General features: G+C 41.2%; 2 protein-coding genes across 2 annotated transcripts; both read left to right on the top strand.

The window, feature by feature from the left end:
• Positions 1–2,166: 2,166 nt before the first annotated feature.
• Positions 2,167–3,092, top strand: LOC119857622 (olfactory receptor 4S2-like). Its single transcript, XM_038406809.2, is given in 3 exon segments — positions 2,167–2,327; positions 2,329–2,916; positions 2,918–3,092. Coding segments are annotated over 3 exon segments (924 nt in total).
• A 2,948-nt stretch (positions 3,093–6,040) lies between these two features.
• LOC119857623 (olfactory receptor 4S2-like) lies at positions 6,041–8,608 on the top strand. The gene is given in 3 exon segments (XM_043516267.1): positions 6,041–6,050; positions 7,715–8,190; positions 8,192–8,608. Coding segments are annotated over 3 exon segments (903 nt in total).
• The last annotated feature ends 4,963 nt before the right edge of the window (positions 8,609–13,571 follow it).

The raw sequence follows: 13,571 nt of genomic DNA, 5'->3' as shown, positions 1-13,571 counted from the left end.
ACTCTGTCTTATCCATTACATCGCTTCTTATTTCTTTACATTCTACCTCATCATTGATATACAATGCTACTCCACCACCTTTACCTTTATTTCTGTCTTTCCTAAACAGCACATACCCTTCAATACCTATAGTCCAGTCATGACTACTATTCCACCATGTTTCTGTTATCCCTATAATATCTGGTTTCACTTCCTGCACCAGTAGCTCTAGTTCCTCCATTTTGTTACCTAGGCCCCTCGCATTGGTGTACAAACATCTTAATTTGTGCTGTTTGGCCTCGCTCACATTTTGTACCCTATTAGGCACAGTATAACCTATTAGACTGGTATCCACACTGCCCTCGCTCCTTTTATACATTCTCCTACCCACGGCTGTATCCTTTCTTACTTCGTCATCTTCCCTCTCAATGCTAAAATCTGGCATGGAGATTACCTGGACATCTCCCAATCATCTCCCCCTAATTCCTAGTTTAAAGCTCTCTTAATCAGTTGTGCCAGCCTCCATCCTCGAAGTCTATTTCCTTCCCTACTCAGATGAAGTCCATCCTGAGAGAATTGTCCTCTGTCCATGAATGCCTCCCAGTGGCCATACATCCCAAAGCCCTCCTTATAGCACCACTGCCTAAGACATCTGTTGACAGTCATAATCTTGTCACACCTTTGTTGCCCTTCTCTAGGAACAGGCAGGATCCCACTAAAGATCACTTGAGCCTCAATTTCCTTAAGCATCTTCCCAAGCCTAGCATAGTCTCCCTTAATACTTTCCAGCGAGAATCTAGCCGTATCATTTGTTCCCACATGAAGGATAATTAGGGGATTCTTTCCCGCTCCCTTTAGGATCCTTTTCAACCTCAGGTCTACATCCCTTATCTTAGCACCTGGAAGACAGCACACCCTTCTATTCTCTGGATCAGCTCTAGTTACAGGCCTGTCTATTCTTCTCAATAAAGAGTCCCCGATCACATAGACCTGCCTTTTCCTGGTGACAGTGCTATTCTCCAGTCTCTCTTCTGTTTCCTCTGGCTGCAAGTTCTTTCCATTCCTATTTTCCCTTATAATCCTCTTCAACCCATCCTGTATCCTCCTGGGGCTCATATTTGGTGTAGTCTCCCTTGACTCTTCCCCTTTTCTTATAGGACTAGCCTCTCTTCTCTTCTTCCTTGCCCTTCCACCTTCAGCGACTACCTGCTGAGCCCTTTCTTCATTTTCCAACTCTGCCAACCTGTTCCTAAGCTCTATTTCTCCTTCACTAGCCCGTCTTTTCTTCTGCCTGGTTCTTTTAGTCACATGCTTCCACTGACCACTTTCCTCACCCAGTCTCCCCTCAGAATTCCCCAGCCCTGCTTCCATCTGTAAGTCTGAGCTTTTCCCATCAGATACCTCATGTCTTTGCTCCATCATCTGCTCAAACCCCTTCCTAAACTCAACCAGACTTTCCACCTGCATCTCCAGACCTCGGATCTTTTCCTCCATCAGCTCTATCAGACGGCATTTCATGCAGAAAAAACTCTTACCAGGTCCCCCCTCCAGGATCATGTACATTCTGCAGCTTCCACATCCAGTCATCCTCACTGTATCTTCCACTACACAAGTCACTCCCACAGCTGCCTCCGTATCTGTCATAGCCTTACCACCTAAGTCCTGTTAATCTGGGAAACTCAAGCCACACCAAAAAGACCCCCCCCCCAGCAAAAACAAACCCCAAACAAGCACCACAACAAAAACTCCCCTGTTTACAGCTCTGTTTGCTGGCTCCGTGCCGCTGCAGTTGTCTGTTTAGATGTTGAAATCAACAACTATGTGCATAAAGTGGGCATTTAGAAGCCCAAGGGATATTGTGAGAAAGCTATTCTTCCTGTTTAAAAAGAAAGAGTTGAAAAAGAGACTCAGTGAGTGTATATAACAATACAAAGACAATAAGTTGACTTACATGTGTATATATCTCATCAATTCATGTTGAGTTGAATATCAACTTCTAGTGTTCCTTTGATTGAGATTTTGGCATTGGCTTCTTCTTGGTCAAAATCTACTTCTTTGGCTAATACATCTTGATATTCAGTGTGACAGCAGTAAACATTGATTTTTTTTTATTGATGATATTCCTTAATCCGTGTCATTACAGGTGATTTAATCTGGCATCTTAAACTCCTCTCCTACTCTGAATACATGGAGAATACAAACAATGTGTCCGAATTCATTCTGTTAGGATTCTCCCAGGATCAGGAGTTACAGCAAGTGTGTTTTGTGCTGTTTTTACTCTTCTGTGTAGTTATCATTCTGGGAAATCTGCTCATCATTGTCACTATAAAGCACAGTGAGTGTCTGAACTCCCAATGTATTTCTTCCTTCCTTTCTGTCCTTTATAGACATCTGCTACACTTCTGTCACAGCCCCAAAGCTGATTGCAGACTTCCTTATTGAGAGAAAAAACATCTCCTTTGCTGACTGTATAGCACAGCTCTTTGGTGTCTATTTCTTTGGGTACACTGAGATCTTCCTCCTCACAGTGATGGTGTACAATCATTACATTGCGATCTGCAAACCCCTCCATTATACGACCATTATGAACAACCATGTGTGTAGCTGGATGGTGGTGGCTTCATGGGCAGGGGCTTTGTGCATTCCATGGTTCAGACTCTTCCAGTTACCCTTCTGTGGGCCCAATGAGATAGACCTTTATTTCTGTGAGGTGCACCCTTTGCTGAAATTGTCCTGCACTGACACTTGTATAGTTGGCATTATAGTTGTTACCAATAGTGGGATGATTTCTCTTTGCTGTTTTGTAGTGCTGGTTGTATCCTATGTTGTCATCTTAGTCTCCTTGAAAACTCGCTCTTCCAAAGGGCATCTCAAAGCTCTCTCGACTTGTGCATCCCACATCACTATAGTCATTTTATTTTTTGGGCCATGTATCTTTATATATGAGACCTTCCACCACCTTCTCTGAGGATAAGATGGTTGCTGTGTTCTACACCATTATCACCCCTATGCTGAATCCCTTGATCTGCACCCTGAGAAATGTGGAAGTGAAAAATGCCATGAAAAAATTATTGAGCAGAGAAGTGACTGTTGGAGGGAAATTTAAAATGTGATTTTTAGAATGATGTTAGTTCTGCAAACTGGAGATAGAAAGGCAGATGATAATATTCAGAAGAAATTTTAGGGAAATCTGTATCTCTCTGCTGTCAGTCCTTTTGTGAAAATCCCATGTGTTTCCCTCTGAATTCACAGCTGCAGATGGCCTTCTTACTTCTGCAGTGGTTCTATTTTAATATTACTGTTTGTAAGATCATTGAAAAAAATTACTGAAGCTTTAAGTAGTTTTTTTTCTTTTCTTTTTGTACAAAGGTTATAAATTGTGAAAATTTAGGAGGTAAGATAGCCAGCCACTCACTGACTGAACATAAAAAGAATATTTTTCTATGAGCATCTTATTTCATAATTCTGGAATAGATTGTTCCTTCCACCTGCCTCTAAAGCGGCTGGTAGTGGCCACAGTCAGATATAGGTTACTGGAGTGCACGGATCACTGGTCTTTTATCTGTATAGCAATTCTGAGAAGAGGATGAGAGGCAGAGATAGAACCTATTCCTACCCTCCAGTGCATCTACCTCTTCCCCCCAGCTTAGTGCCATCCACAAACTTGCTGAGGGTGCAATCCATCCCATCATCCAGAAAATTAATGAAGATGTTGAACAAAACTGGCCCCAGTACTGACTCCGGGGCACTCCACTTGGTACCGGCTGCCAACTAGACATTAAGCCATGGATCACTACCTGTTAAGCCCGACGATCTAGCCAGCTTTCTATCCACCTTGTAGTCCATCTTGCAAAGGCAGACCAAGTACAAAAATATTTTATATCCTTGACTACATGGTGCCAATTCTGTTCTTGTAACAGCCTCAATCTGTGACAGCCAACACACCAAGATCCCAGCCAAAACTTCTGGTATCTCCAGAAGTAAAGGCAGGAGTTGGGAGAACTTGAATGAAAGAGCCACAGTTTCAGAAATTTGGCACATAGGAAGGTTGAATAGCGTTCATGAGTGGGCTTCACTTTCACTATGAATGGTATAAAGCGCCTGGAACATGAGGTGGGAGGTCCCAGCACCAGTGATGCTGCTAGACTTCCCAAACTTTTTGGTTTTTGCTTCCATACTAATGGCCTCCTAGACTAAACATAGGGTAGAATAAAAGATACATTCTGGAATGTAAGTAGCAGTGGTCATATCACCAGGCATTTCCTCAGAATTCTCATCACCTAGTGCAGTCAGGGTGTCTCTGAGAACTAATGCTGCAATGAATCCCAGTTGAGTCACATTATCATGTAGAGGAGAAATCCAAACATTGTTAAATCCCATATATCAATGATTAAGGAGCTGGTGCAAAAACCACTGAATTTATATAGGAGGACACCAGTAGGAGGAGTCAGATAATAAGACGTTAATGTTCAAAGGCATCTATAGGCCATCACTTGGTGAAAATGTGAGGGTGCGGGGGAGTTCATATTGAAAGATGGGGGTTGAAAACAATGAAGGGAACTAAGAGTTTTGAAAGTTTGCCTCAAATACATGTGTGACGGGTTTAGTCACAGAGATCCTCTTGGGACTGTCACCTGATATGCTGAGACTACCTCTGAGTCCATTTTCTCTGCCAGTTTGGGCCTCCAGAACCCTGCTTTGTTGAGCCAGACATGCCAGTCAGCTCCAACACGGACCCAGGGTCTGAACCATGCGCTCCAAAGTTGCAGACTTAACTGAAAACCACAAAGTGATCCTGTCTCCAGCGCCCAGACATCCAACTCCCAATAGACTGCAAACCTCAAATAAATCTGTTTTACTCTGTGTAAAGCTTATACAGGGTAAACTCATTAAATTGTCCACCCTTTATAAGACTGATAGAGAGATATGCACAGCTGTTTGCTCCCCCAGGTATTAATTACTTACTCTGGGTTAATTAATAAGCAAAAAGTGAATTTTATTAAGTATAAAAAGTAGGATTTAAGTGGTTCCAAGTTATAACAGACAGAACAAAGTAAGTTACCAAGAAAAATAAAACAAAGCATGCAAGTCTAAACCTAATACATTAAGCAACTGATTACAGATGAAATCTCACCCCCAGAGATGTTCCAATAAGTTTCTTTCACAGACTGGACTCTTTCCTAGTCTGGGTCCAGCAATCACTTACACCCCCGTAGTTACTGTCCTTTGTTTCAGTTTCTTTCAGGCATCTCTTGGGGGTGGAGAGGCCATCTCTTAAGCCAGCTAAAGACAAAATTGAGAGGCTTACAGGGCCTTTTATATCCTCTCTTGTGGGCGGAAACCCCTTTGTTTCATAGATTCATAGATACTAAGGTCAGAAGGGACCATACTGATCATCTAGTCCGACCTCCTGCATAACGCAGGCCACAGAATCTCACCCACCCACTCCTATGAAAAACCTCACCTATATCTGAGCTATTGAAGTCCTCAAATCATGGTTTAAAGACTTCAAGGAGCAGAGAATCCTCCCTCAAGTGACCCGTGCCCCATGCTACAGAGGAAGGTGAAAAACCTCCAGGGCCTCTTCCAATCTGCCCTGGATGAAAATTCCTTCCTGTTGTTCTTGTGCAAAGTCACAGCAACAAGATGGAGTTTGTAGCCACCTGGACAAGTTACATGTCCATGAATGATTCAGCTTTTTGCAGGCCGAATGTTCCCAGGAAACCTCAGATGTGGATTGGTGTCTCCAAAAGTCCATTGTCAGTTAAGTGTTTCTTGATAGGACTATTCTCAGTAAGTGCCCATTCTCAAGAAGCTGACCAAATGCTTCACCCAGGCTACATAGAATCAAACACAGTGAGATGCAAGTACATAGCCAATATTCGTAACTTCAAATATAAAAATGATACACTCATACAGATAGCATAAGCATAACCAGCAAACTACAGTCTTTCCATAGACATCCCACTTGACCTCCTCTGTACAAGACCTGGGGCAACAATAAGACCCTGGTTGCAACAATGATCTATACAGTCACAGTTCATGTCAATAACATCACAACATGTCAAAAGGTAAAGCTATATGTATGAGTGATTCTTCAACAACTATTTCCAATGGAGAAGCCTTGAAATGCTCATTAATCAGGCGATGACACACTACCACTACATATTTATTTTAAATATTTCTGCTATAACTTCACAGTCGAGAGACAATTTTCCCCAAAGGTCTTAGATTTTGCAGAGTGAGGGATGGAGATGATCTTTGTGAGTTGGGGGAGTGGTGGATGTGAAAAGATTCCTGAATGCTGCCTTGATCCAAACCACTTCTCTAGTTCACTAATTTAGTCCTTACAGATCTTGAAAGACAACAAAGGACATCCTAAAACAGGGTTTGTAAAGACAGGTTTTAGGATGAAATTTACAAACCAGAAAATCTATATAGTAGGGAGTATCTGATGCCCTTGTAAATCACATTCATGAAATGCTTATTGTTCAGACCTGAATGCCTTTGCCATGGGAGCAGGTTAGAAGCTGGGGAAATAATACCCAACACCATCCAGGTAAGTTTTTTGAGATCTGCAAATAACAATCCATTTGAGTTTTCCAGTAAGGTTAAGTATTTTATGCTGTTCTTTCCCTGCTTAGCTTTATGAATGTAAAAGAAAAAGGAAATGCTTTATTAGGATTCACTCCAACCTAATTCCTCCCTCCATCAATCAGTCTCTCACTAATTCACCTAAAGTAAGATGAATGACTCTAAAATCTTCATTATAAACTTCTCTCTTGAAAAATTTTCATATTATTTTGTCATTTTAGTTTTGAAATGTATAAAATAGATTTATTAGATGCTAGTCCATAAGCAATGACCATCCCACACCATATTTAATCCATTCCTGCTTATGACCACTCATAAATATTTTTTTTGAACAAAGAAAATTTAATTCAGTCTCCTCAAATCAATAACACATATAGGATCTAATTCACTAGTAGGCTTCAGCTGCTTTCTACCGCTCTGGTGACAGAGTTAACCGGTCAATCAAACAGGATTTATGGCTGCTCTGCATATCTGGAGCAGCACAAACTAAAGTATATCCATGAGTCCTGCTGTTAAATTAGTGTTTCAATTCTTGTTTCATTTGGGGTTTTGTGTAAAGTTGGTCAAAATTCTCCACTGAAACTGTTGGGGTTTTTTTTCAGTTAAGATGGCTTTTCAACTAAATGTAAATTTTGTGAAATAATTTTGTGATAATAATCAGAGACCAGTTTTCAAGTATTGGTTACTTGAGAACTCAGTTTCATGTTTGCATGTACAAATAAATATATTTTTTTAGCATTTATGTGCCTAGATGCAAAGGTAAGAGATGTGGTAATCATTGGTTGAAAAATGGGATTCCTGAAGGTATTTAACAATGCAATAAGAATAAAATAGAATGCATATCATGGTTGCAAAGCATAGTTAAGATTAAGTTTTTCACTTACACTTAAAATCTTTGAGTCACTTTGTTATGTGTGAAGAATAGAATGAATCATCTTCACATTTTCCACACTGATTATTTGAGAATATATTGTTCATGCCAATATGTCACTCAAGCTGATTTCCTTTTGTTCCTTGAGTTACATATTGTCCTTTTTTATTTTTGGACAAAGTCTACACTTCAGTCTATGCATCTTGATATTCACCTTGTCACTGGTCAATATCTGTTTGTTATTCATATCCTTGTTTTCTGTCATAGCAGGTGGATTAGCTATATTGCATTTACCTATCATTTACACCGAGTACATAGAGCCTGCAAAGAACGTGACTGAATTCATCCTTTTGGGACTTTGCCAGAATGAGAAGTTACAGCCAGTGTTCTTTTTAGTAGTTTATATCGCTACTATGCTTGGAAATCTTCTCATCATTGTCACCATAAGGAGTAGCCAGCATTTGAAGTCTCCCATGTATTTCTTCCTGAGCTACCTGTCCTTTGTAGACATGTGCCTTTCCTCTGTCACAGCCCCAAAACTGATTGCAGACTTCCTCGTTGAGAGGAAAACCATCTCCTTTGATGGCTGCATAGCACAGCTGTTTGTGGTCCAATTCTTTGGGTACACTGAACTCTTCCTCCTCCTAGTGATGGCATATGATCGTTGCACTGCAATCTGCAAACCCCTCCATTACATGACCATCATGACTGGGTGTGTGTGTAGCTCGTTTGCGGGCTTCATGAGTGGGCGGCTTTATGCATTCCATGGTTCAGACTCTCCTGACCATGCAGTTACCCTTCTGTGGGCCCAACGAGATTGACCGCTATCTCTATGATGTGCACCCTTTGCTGAAACTAGCCTGCACTGACACTTATCTTCTTGGCATCATGGTCATTACCAATACTGGGATGATTTCCCTGAGCTGTTTTGTTCTGCTGATTGTGTCCTATGTCATCATCTTAGTGTCCTTGAGAACGTTCTCCTCTGAAGGTCGTCACAAAGGTCTTTCCACCTGTGTCTCCCATATTGCTGTAGTAATTATATTTTTTGGGCCATGTATCGTCATGTGTTTAAGACCTTCCACCACCGAAGATAAGATGGTGACCATTATCACCGCTCTGCTGAATCCCTTGATCTACACCCTGAGAAATGTTTCAGAGTAGCAGCCATGTTAGTCTGTATTCGCAAAAAGAAAAGGAGTACTTGTGGCACCTTAGCGACTAACAAATTTATTTGAGCATAAGCTTTCGTGAGCTACAGCTGAGCTGTAGCTCACGAAAGCTTATGCTCAAATAAATTTGTTAGTGTCTAATGTGCCACAAGTTCTCCTTCACCCTGAGAAATGCCATGAGAAAATTAGGGAGCAGAAAAGTGACATTAGGAATGGAATGAAAAATGTGATGTGTAGAATGTGGAAGAAAAATGCAGTCTTCACTCTTAGGTTGTTTCCAATTAGTCAGAGACAGTTGATTCCCAAGCAGTTGCAAGGGGGAGAGTGCACATGGACAGGGATTCCTCCTCCTTAGGCAGGTCTCAGCCAGATAAACAATTAGGGCAAGTATTTGTACCTTTATTGCATACAATAATGATCAACAGCCATGTCTTGTTTATACATATTCCTTCCTGATAGCTTACTTTTCTCAGCAGTTCCTGCTCCAGTGTGCATTCCATTTGTATGTAACACAAGGTCAAAACAGCATCTATTACAGTTTTCCCACTCACTTCCCACTTGCCTAGGCCCTGCCTTAAAGTCTTGCATTATTAGAGATAGAGTGAGCCTAATTTTTGCTCTATTCCTAAAAAACTAAGATGTCTCCATTCAAATTCCCTTTATCCCTTTTTCCACTTCCATGCTCCCCCATTTTGTGCTTCCAGCACAATTATCAGTCTTAAACTTCCGTTTTCATCAAACCTTGTATTTCTGATTCTAGATTAAATGGTTCAGCCTCATGGGTTTTGGTTGGATGCAACGACCATGCATGGTTAGTATGAACATAGAAGGTGTTGTTGTTGTTATTATTATTATTATTATGTCCTTTATAACAAGAATAACAAAATCCAAAAATGAACAACAGCAATAAAAGCATTAACATTCCCATTGTAATAATATGATGAAGTTGTTGTATAGCCTTAGTCACAAAACACAATACATCATAATTAGTTCATAAAGTAGACTCTCTATAGGCTGTATGAAAGGCATACTTTTCAATTTGATATATATTTTGGAGCAAAGTAATTTGCTCTTGTAATTCAGAGATTTTTCTGGACCTCTGGTAGGAGTGAAAGCAAATTTTGGAACCGCTCAGGTACTAAGGCAGTCCAATGAAAGGGTATCTGAAACCTAAGGGCTGATTGTAGAATTCTATCCGCAGGCCAATAAATAATATAATTGCTTGCAACAGTGGTGAGATTAAAATGTATGTCTTGCAAAGTGGTGGCGTTAACACACACAGCTGTTATTAGCTTGGAAAAGCTGGTGTCCTGTCAGGGTAGTTCCTTGTCCCATACCCTCCCAACAAACATTGTCATGAACAGTGACAACTTCCCCTGGCTTCAGTTTATGTACACACTGAAGCTGTGGGGGTTCTAACAGCCAGAGTGTCCATTGACTCCCTATCCCTATCCAAATGTCGGGTGTTATTCCAGGAGCACTGACTATAAATCGGTTAGGCATACCAGGTAGTTTAATTTGACAAATGTCTCTGTGAATTATCCAATCCCACATGCATCCTCCACATGGACCCAGCAGGATTCGGTATGTGGGAGCCAACATCCCTCCAATCGGTCCATATGCTTGGAAGGAGCACTGCGAACGTCTGCACTTCCACCCAGAAAATCTCCAAGTACGTCTCCATGGCCACAGATCAGCTGATACTCCTAAAGTACCTGTAAAGGCAGTGGGCTAAGCCTGATGCTCAAGATCACTCTGAATGGCCATGAGCTCGTCATTCAGGAAATCCTGAATTTCTGAACAAGCCCGATCCCACTGCAATGCCTTCCCAGCCTCAGTGATATTTATCACCATCGTCGTCAGTAGTTTCTGGTTCATTGAACTAATAGCGGAGACAACATGTAATTCACCAACTCCAGCTTGTACCTGGGTTAACTGTGCTCCAGTAATAAAAAAACCTGTGGCTTTTTCCAGCTGTCCTAATTTCTCTTCATGTTTTTGGCCTTTATAAATAATCCAAATTGCAATTGTGCTATTGGCACCATCCCATAGGCGATCAGCCAAGTCCCTCTTCTTTCTAGAGGAAACCCAGGCCCTTTGCTGTGCTAACCTAATGGCAGCCCAGTTACTGGGATTATTTCAGTACAGGTAAAATTTTCGGTGGCAGAACAGACTCTTTGGGTATACATTTGATTTATTCACTAATTGGGTGACCAAATAACAATAAGGGTCTCTTTCATCTAACATACTGCAGCGTCCAGGAATGGCCATCATATCTATCTCTCTATAGAACACAATCTCAATATCCCATTCTTGGGGCTCATTTGTAGTGATATTATATATTTCTATTTCCACTGACCCATTTGTTTTCCACTCAATTGTTCACTCATATGACCCATTCTGAACCTTAAAAAATAATTTTTCTGAACAAAATTTCAGTAAATCACTAAGATGTGAAGGCCTTGGCCATTGGGTTTCATTAGAATATACAGTATTGTCTGTATTTGGGTAAATTACAGGGGTGGTGGCAAAGATGGAGGAGATGGTGGGGGTAATGTTCATGGCAGCAAGGCGTCTTTGGTATTCGTCATCGGGAGGGCAGTACGTTATGATGGTACTTGTCCGTAAGCACAAAGCCCTGACCCTGGAAGAAATCCAAACCACCACTCATCTCCACATTCCCAAGAACGGTCTCCGCAGTTCCCTCCCTGCCAATGTACAATACGCCGTTTCCTTCACCAGGGCCAATTTTTAATGTCCTTTATCATAAGGAATTCCTGAATCTCGGTGGTTTCAGCAGAGTGAGTGTTCCTTTTTCTCTCTTGGAACAGTCATGGTTTAGCATTATACACAGGAGAGGTTACTAGCACATCACCCTGTAATGATTTGGGTCCCAGGGAAACAGAAAGGATTTTTGTGACAGGATGCGTAACAGGTTAGTTTGAAGTACCAATGGCATTAATAGACGAGAATGACAAAGCAACAGAGGGAAACCCTAAAGATGTTAAGGCCGATCTGCTAGCTCCAGCGTCCACAAGACAAGCAACAGATTGTCCTGCAATTTCACAAGTTACATATAGGCCTTCTTGATTAATAGGAATTAAAGGATTCATGATGCAGTTACATTCCCTCAGGCTATCCTAATAGTTGTTTTGTGGGGAAAAAGCAGGTACTTCAGGGTTTGGGAAAGGGAGTGGACGATTTTGAGGCAGTCAGTTCAGAAATTCATTTCTCCAGTGTCCCTCCTGGCCACAGAAGTGGCATGCAGTGTTCCCTGTCAGGGCAGGATATGAGGGACCTCTCCCTCTTCCCCAACCTCAACCTTGTCCTCGCCCGCCCCATGACCTCTTATTGATAAGTTTGCAACGGCAAGACCAAGAGTTTCATTTCAGTATTTTCTGTCTTTTGCTCTATGCAAGCTGTGCAATGGCTGGCAACTGTCACCAATTCAGAAAGGGGTTTAGTTTGCCAACCAATGCAGATAATCCTTAACTGCTGCTGAAGCTTTGGTAGGAGTCCCTGAACAAAGGCAGCCCCTACTGCCTCTTTGGCATTGTCAGCTGGCTGGGCAATTCCCAAACGTTGTTCAAACATCTTAGTTTGTCTATCTAGATAATCAACGGGAGATTTGCCTTTGTTCTGTTTACAGTTGTTAATCTTTGTCCAATCCGTTTTCCTAGGACAAACCTCCAAAATGGCGGCCAAGAGACATCCCCTAGCCTCAATCAGGGGACGTCCATTTCTAAGATCGGATTTGGGCCAAGTGGCCTGAATGGAAAGCCATTGTCGAAGTTTGGATGGTATAACTACTCGCAAGAGTTGGTTACATCTGTCCATGATGGTTAACTATATCTGGAATGTCCTAAACCTATTGCTCATGTCTGTGTGCTTAAATCTAATAAATAGTAATTTTAAACCAGCTTTTCTAATCCTTTCTCCCCTCATTCATCTGTATACTTGTTCTACAGTGAAACCACAACAGCTGGCCTGGAAAAAGCCACCAATTATGATGACATCATTGCAGTAGAGCAGAAGTCCTAAACTAATAAACTGATGGTTGGTGAATGAGATTGAAGCCTATATCATCAAAAGCATAGGTAGCCATTCCTACACCTCTTCCTGTCATTTCCCTGAAAAACAGAAGTTCCTCAGATGGTTTTGACAAAAATATCTGCAGTTTTGTCCAAGGAGCTGACAGAACTAATAGTCAAGCAAATCTCTTTTGGTAACAATATTCTGTCTTCTCAAATCTGGAGCAGAGTGGGGCAGTTCATAGAATGTTTGCTTAATATCTATATTGTTTTGTAAGTCAAGAGCAGACCTCCTTTAATCATGCTACAGTGGTTCTCACTCTGGGCTCTGAACATTGAGATTTGACTTCAAATAGCTGTGAGAGCTGTGGCTTTCAGGCAATTATTTCATTCAGAGAGAAAGGCAAGATTTTGAAAAATTGATGTAGATCCCCAAATCCATATTTATTCACCAGAATAATTGGCCAATTATCAAAGTGCTCAGAACCCACAGTTCCCACAGACTTAGCCTATGGGCTTGGGCTAGAAACATATCTTCCTAGGGCTTCTCGTGAACCTCCTAAAACATTGTTGAGAATAATAAGTGATTGGGTGGTGTAGTTTATTTACATGTTACATCATTGCAGGATTTCACTGAAAGCAACTTTTAATTATACTCAAGGAATGTGTATTATTTGTAAAACATGGGAATTATGTTCTATTCTACAAAACTATTGGAACAACTTTCAAGGGTTGTGGTGAAATCTGTATCACTGGATTTTTTTTTTTTTTACTAAGATCTGATATTTTTCTAAAAACTCTGCTCCAGTTCAAACAGAGATTTATCCAGGAAAGTCCTGTGGCCGGTATTATAGAGGTACAACCAGATGCCTGTTTTATACAGGAGATCAGGCAAGATTATCTAATTGTCCCTTAATAATCTAA

This window comes from Dermochelys coriacea, chromosome 6 (assembly GCF_009764565.3).
Source record: "Dermochelys coriacea isolate rDerCor1 chromosome 6, rDerCor1.pri.v4, whole genome shotgun sequence".
NCBI lineage: Eukaryota > Metazoa > Chordata > Testudines > Dermochelyidae > Dermochelys > Dermochelys coriacea.
The sequence above is the reverse complement of the archived record's forward strand: the minus strand, read 5'-3'. Positions and strand labels throughout refer to the sequence as shown.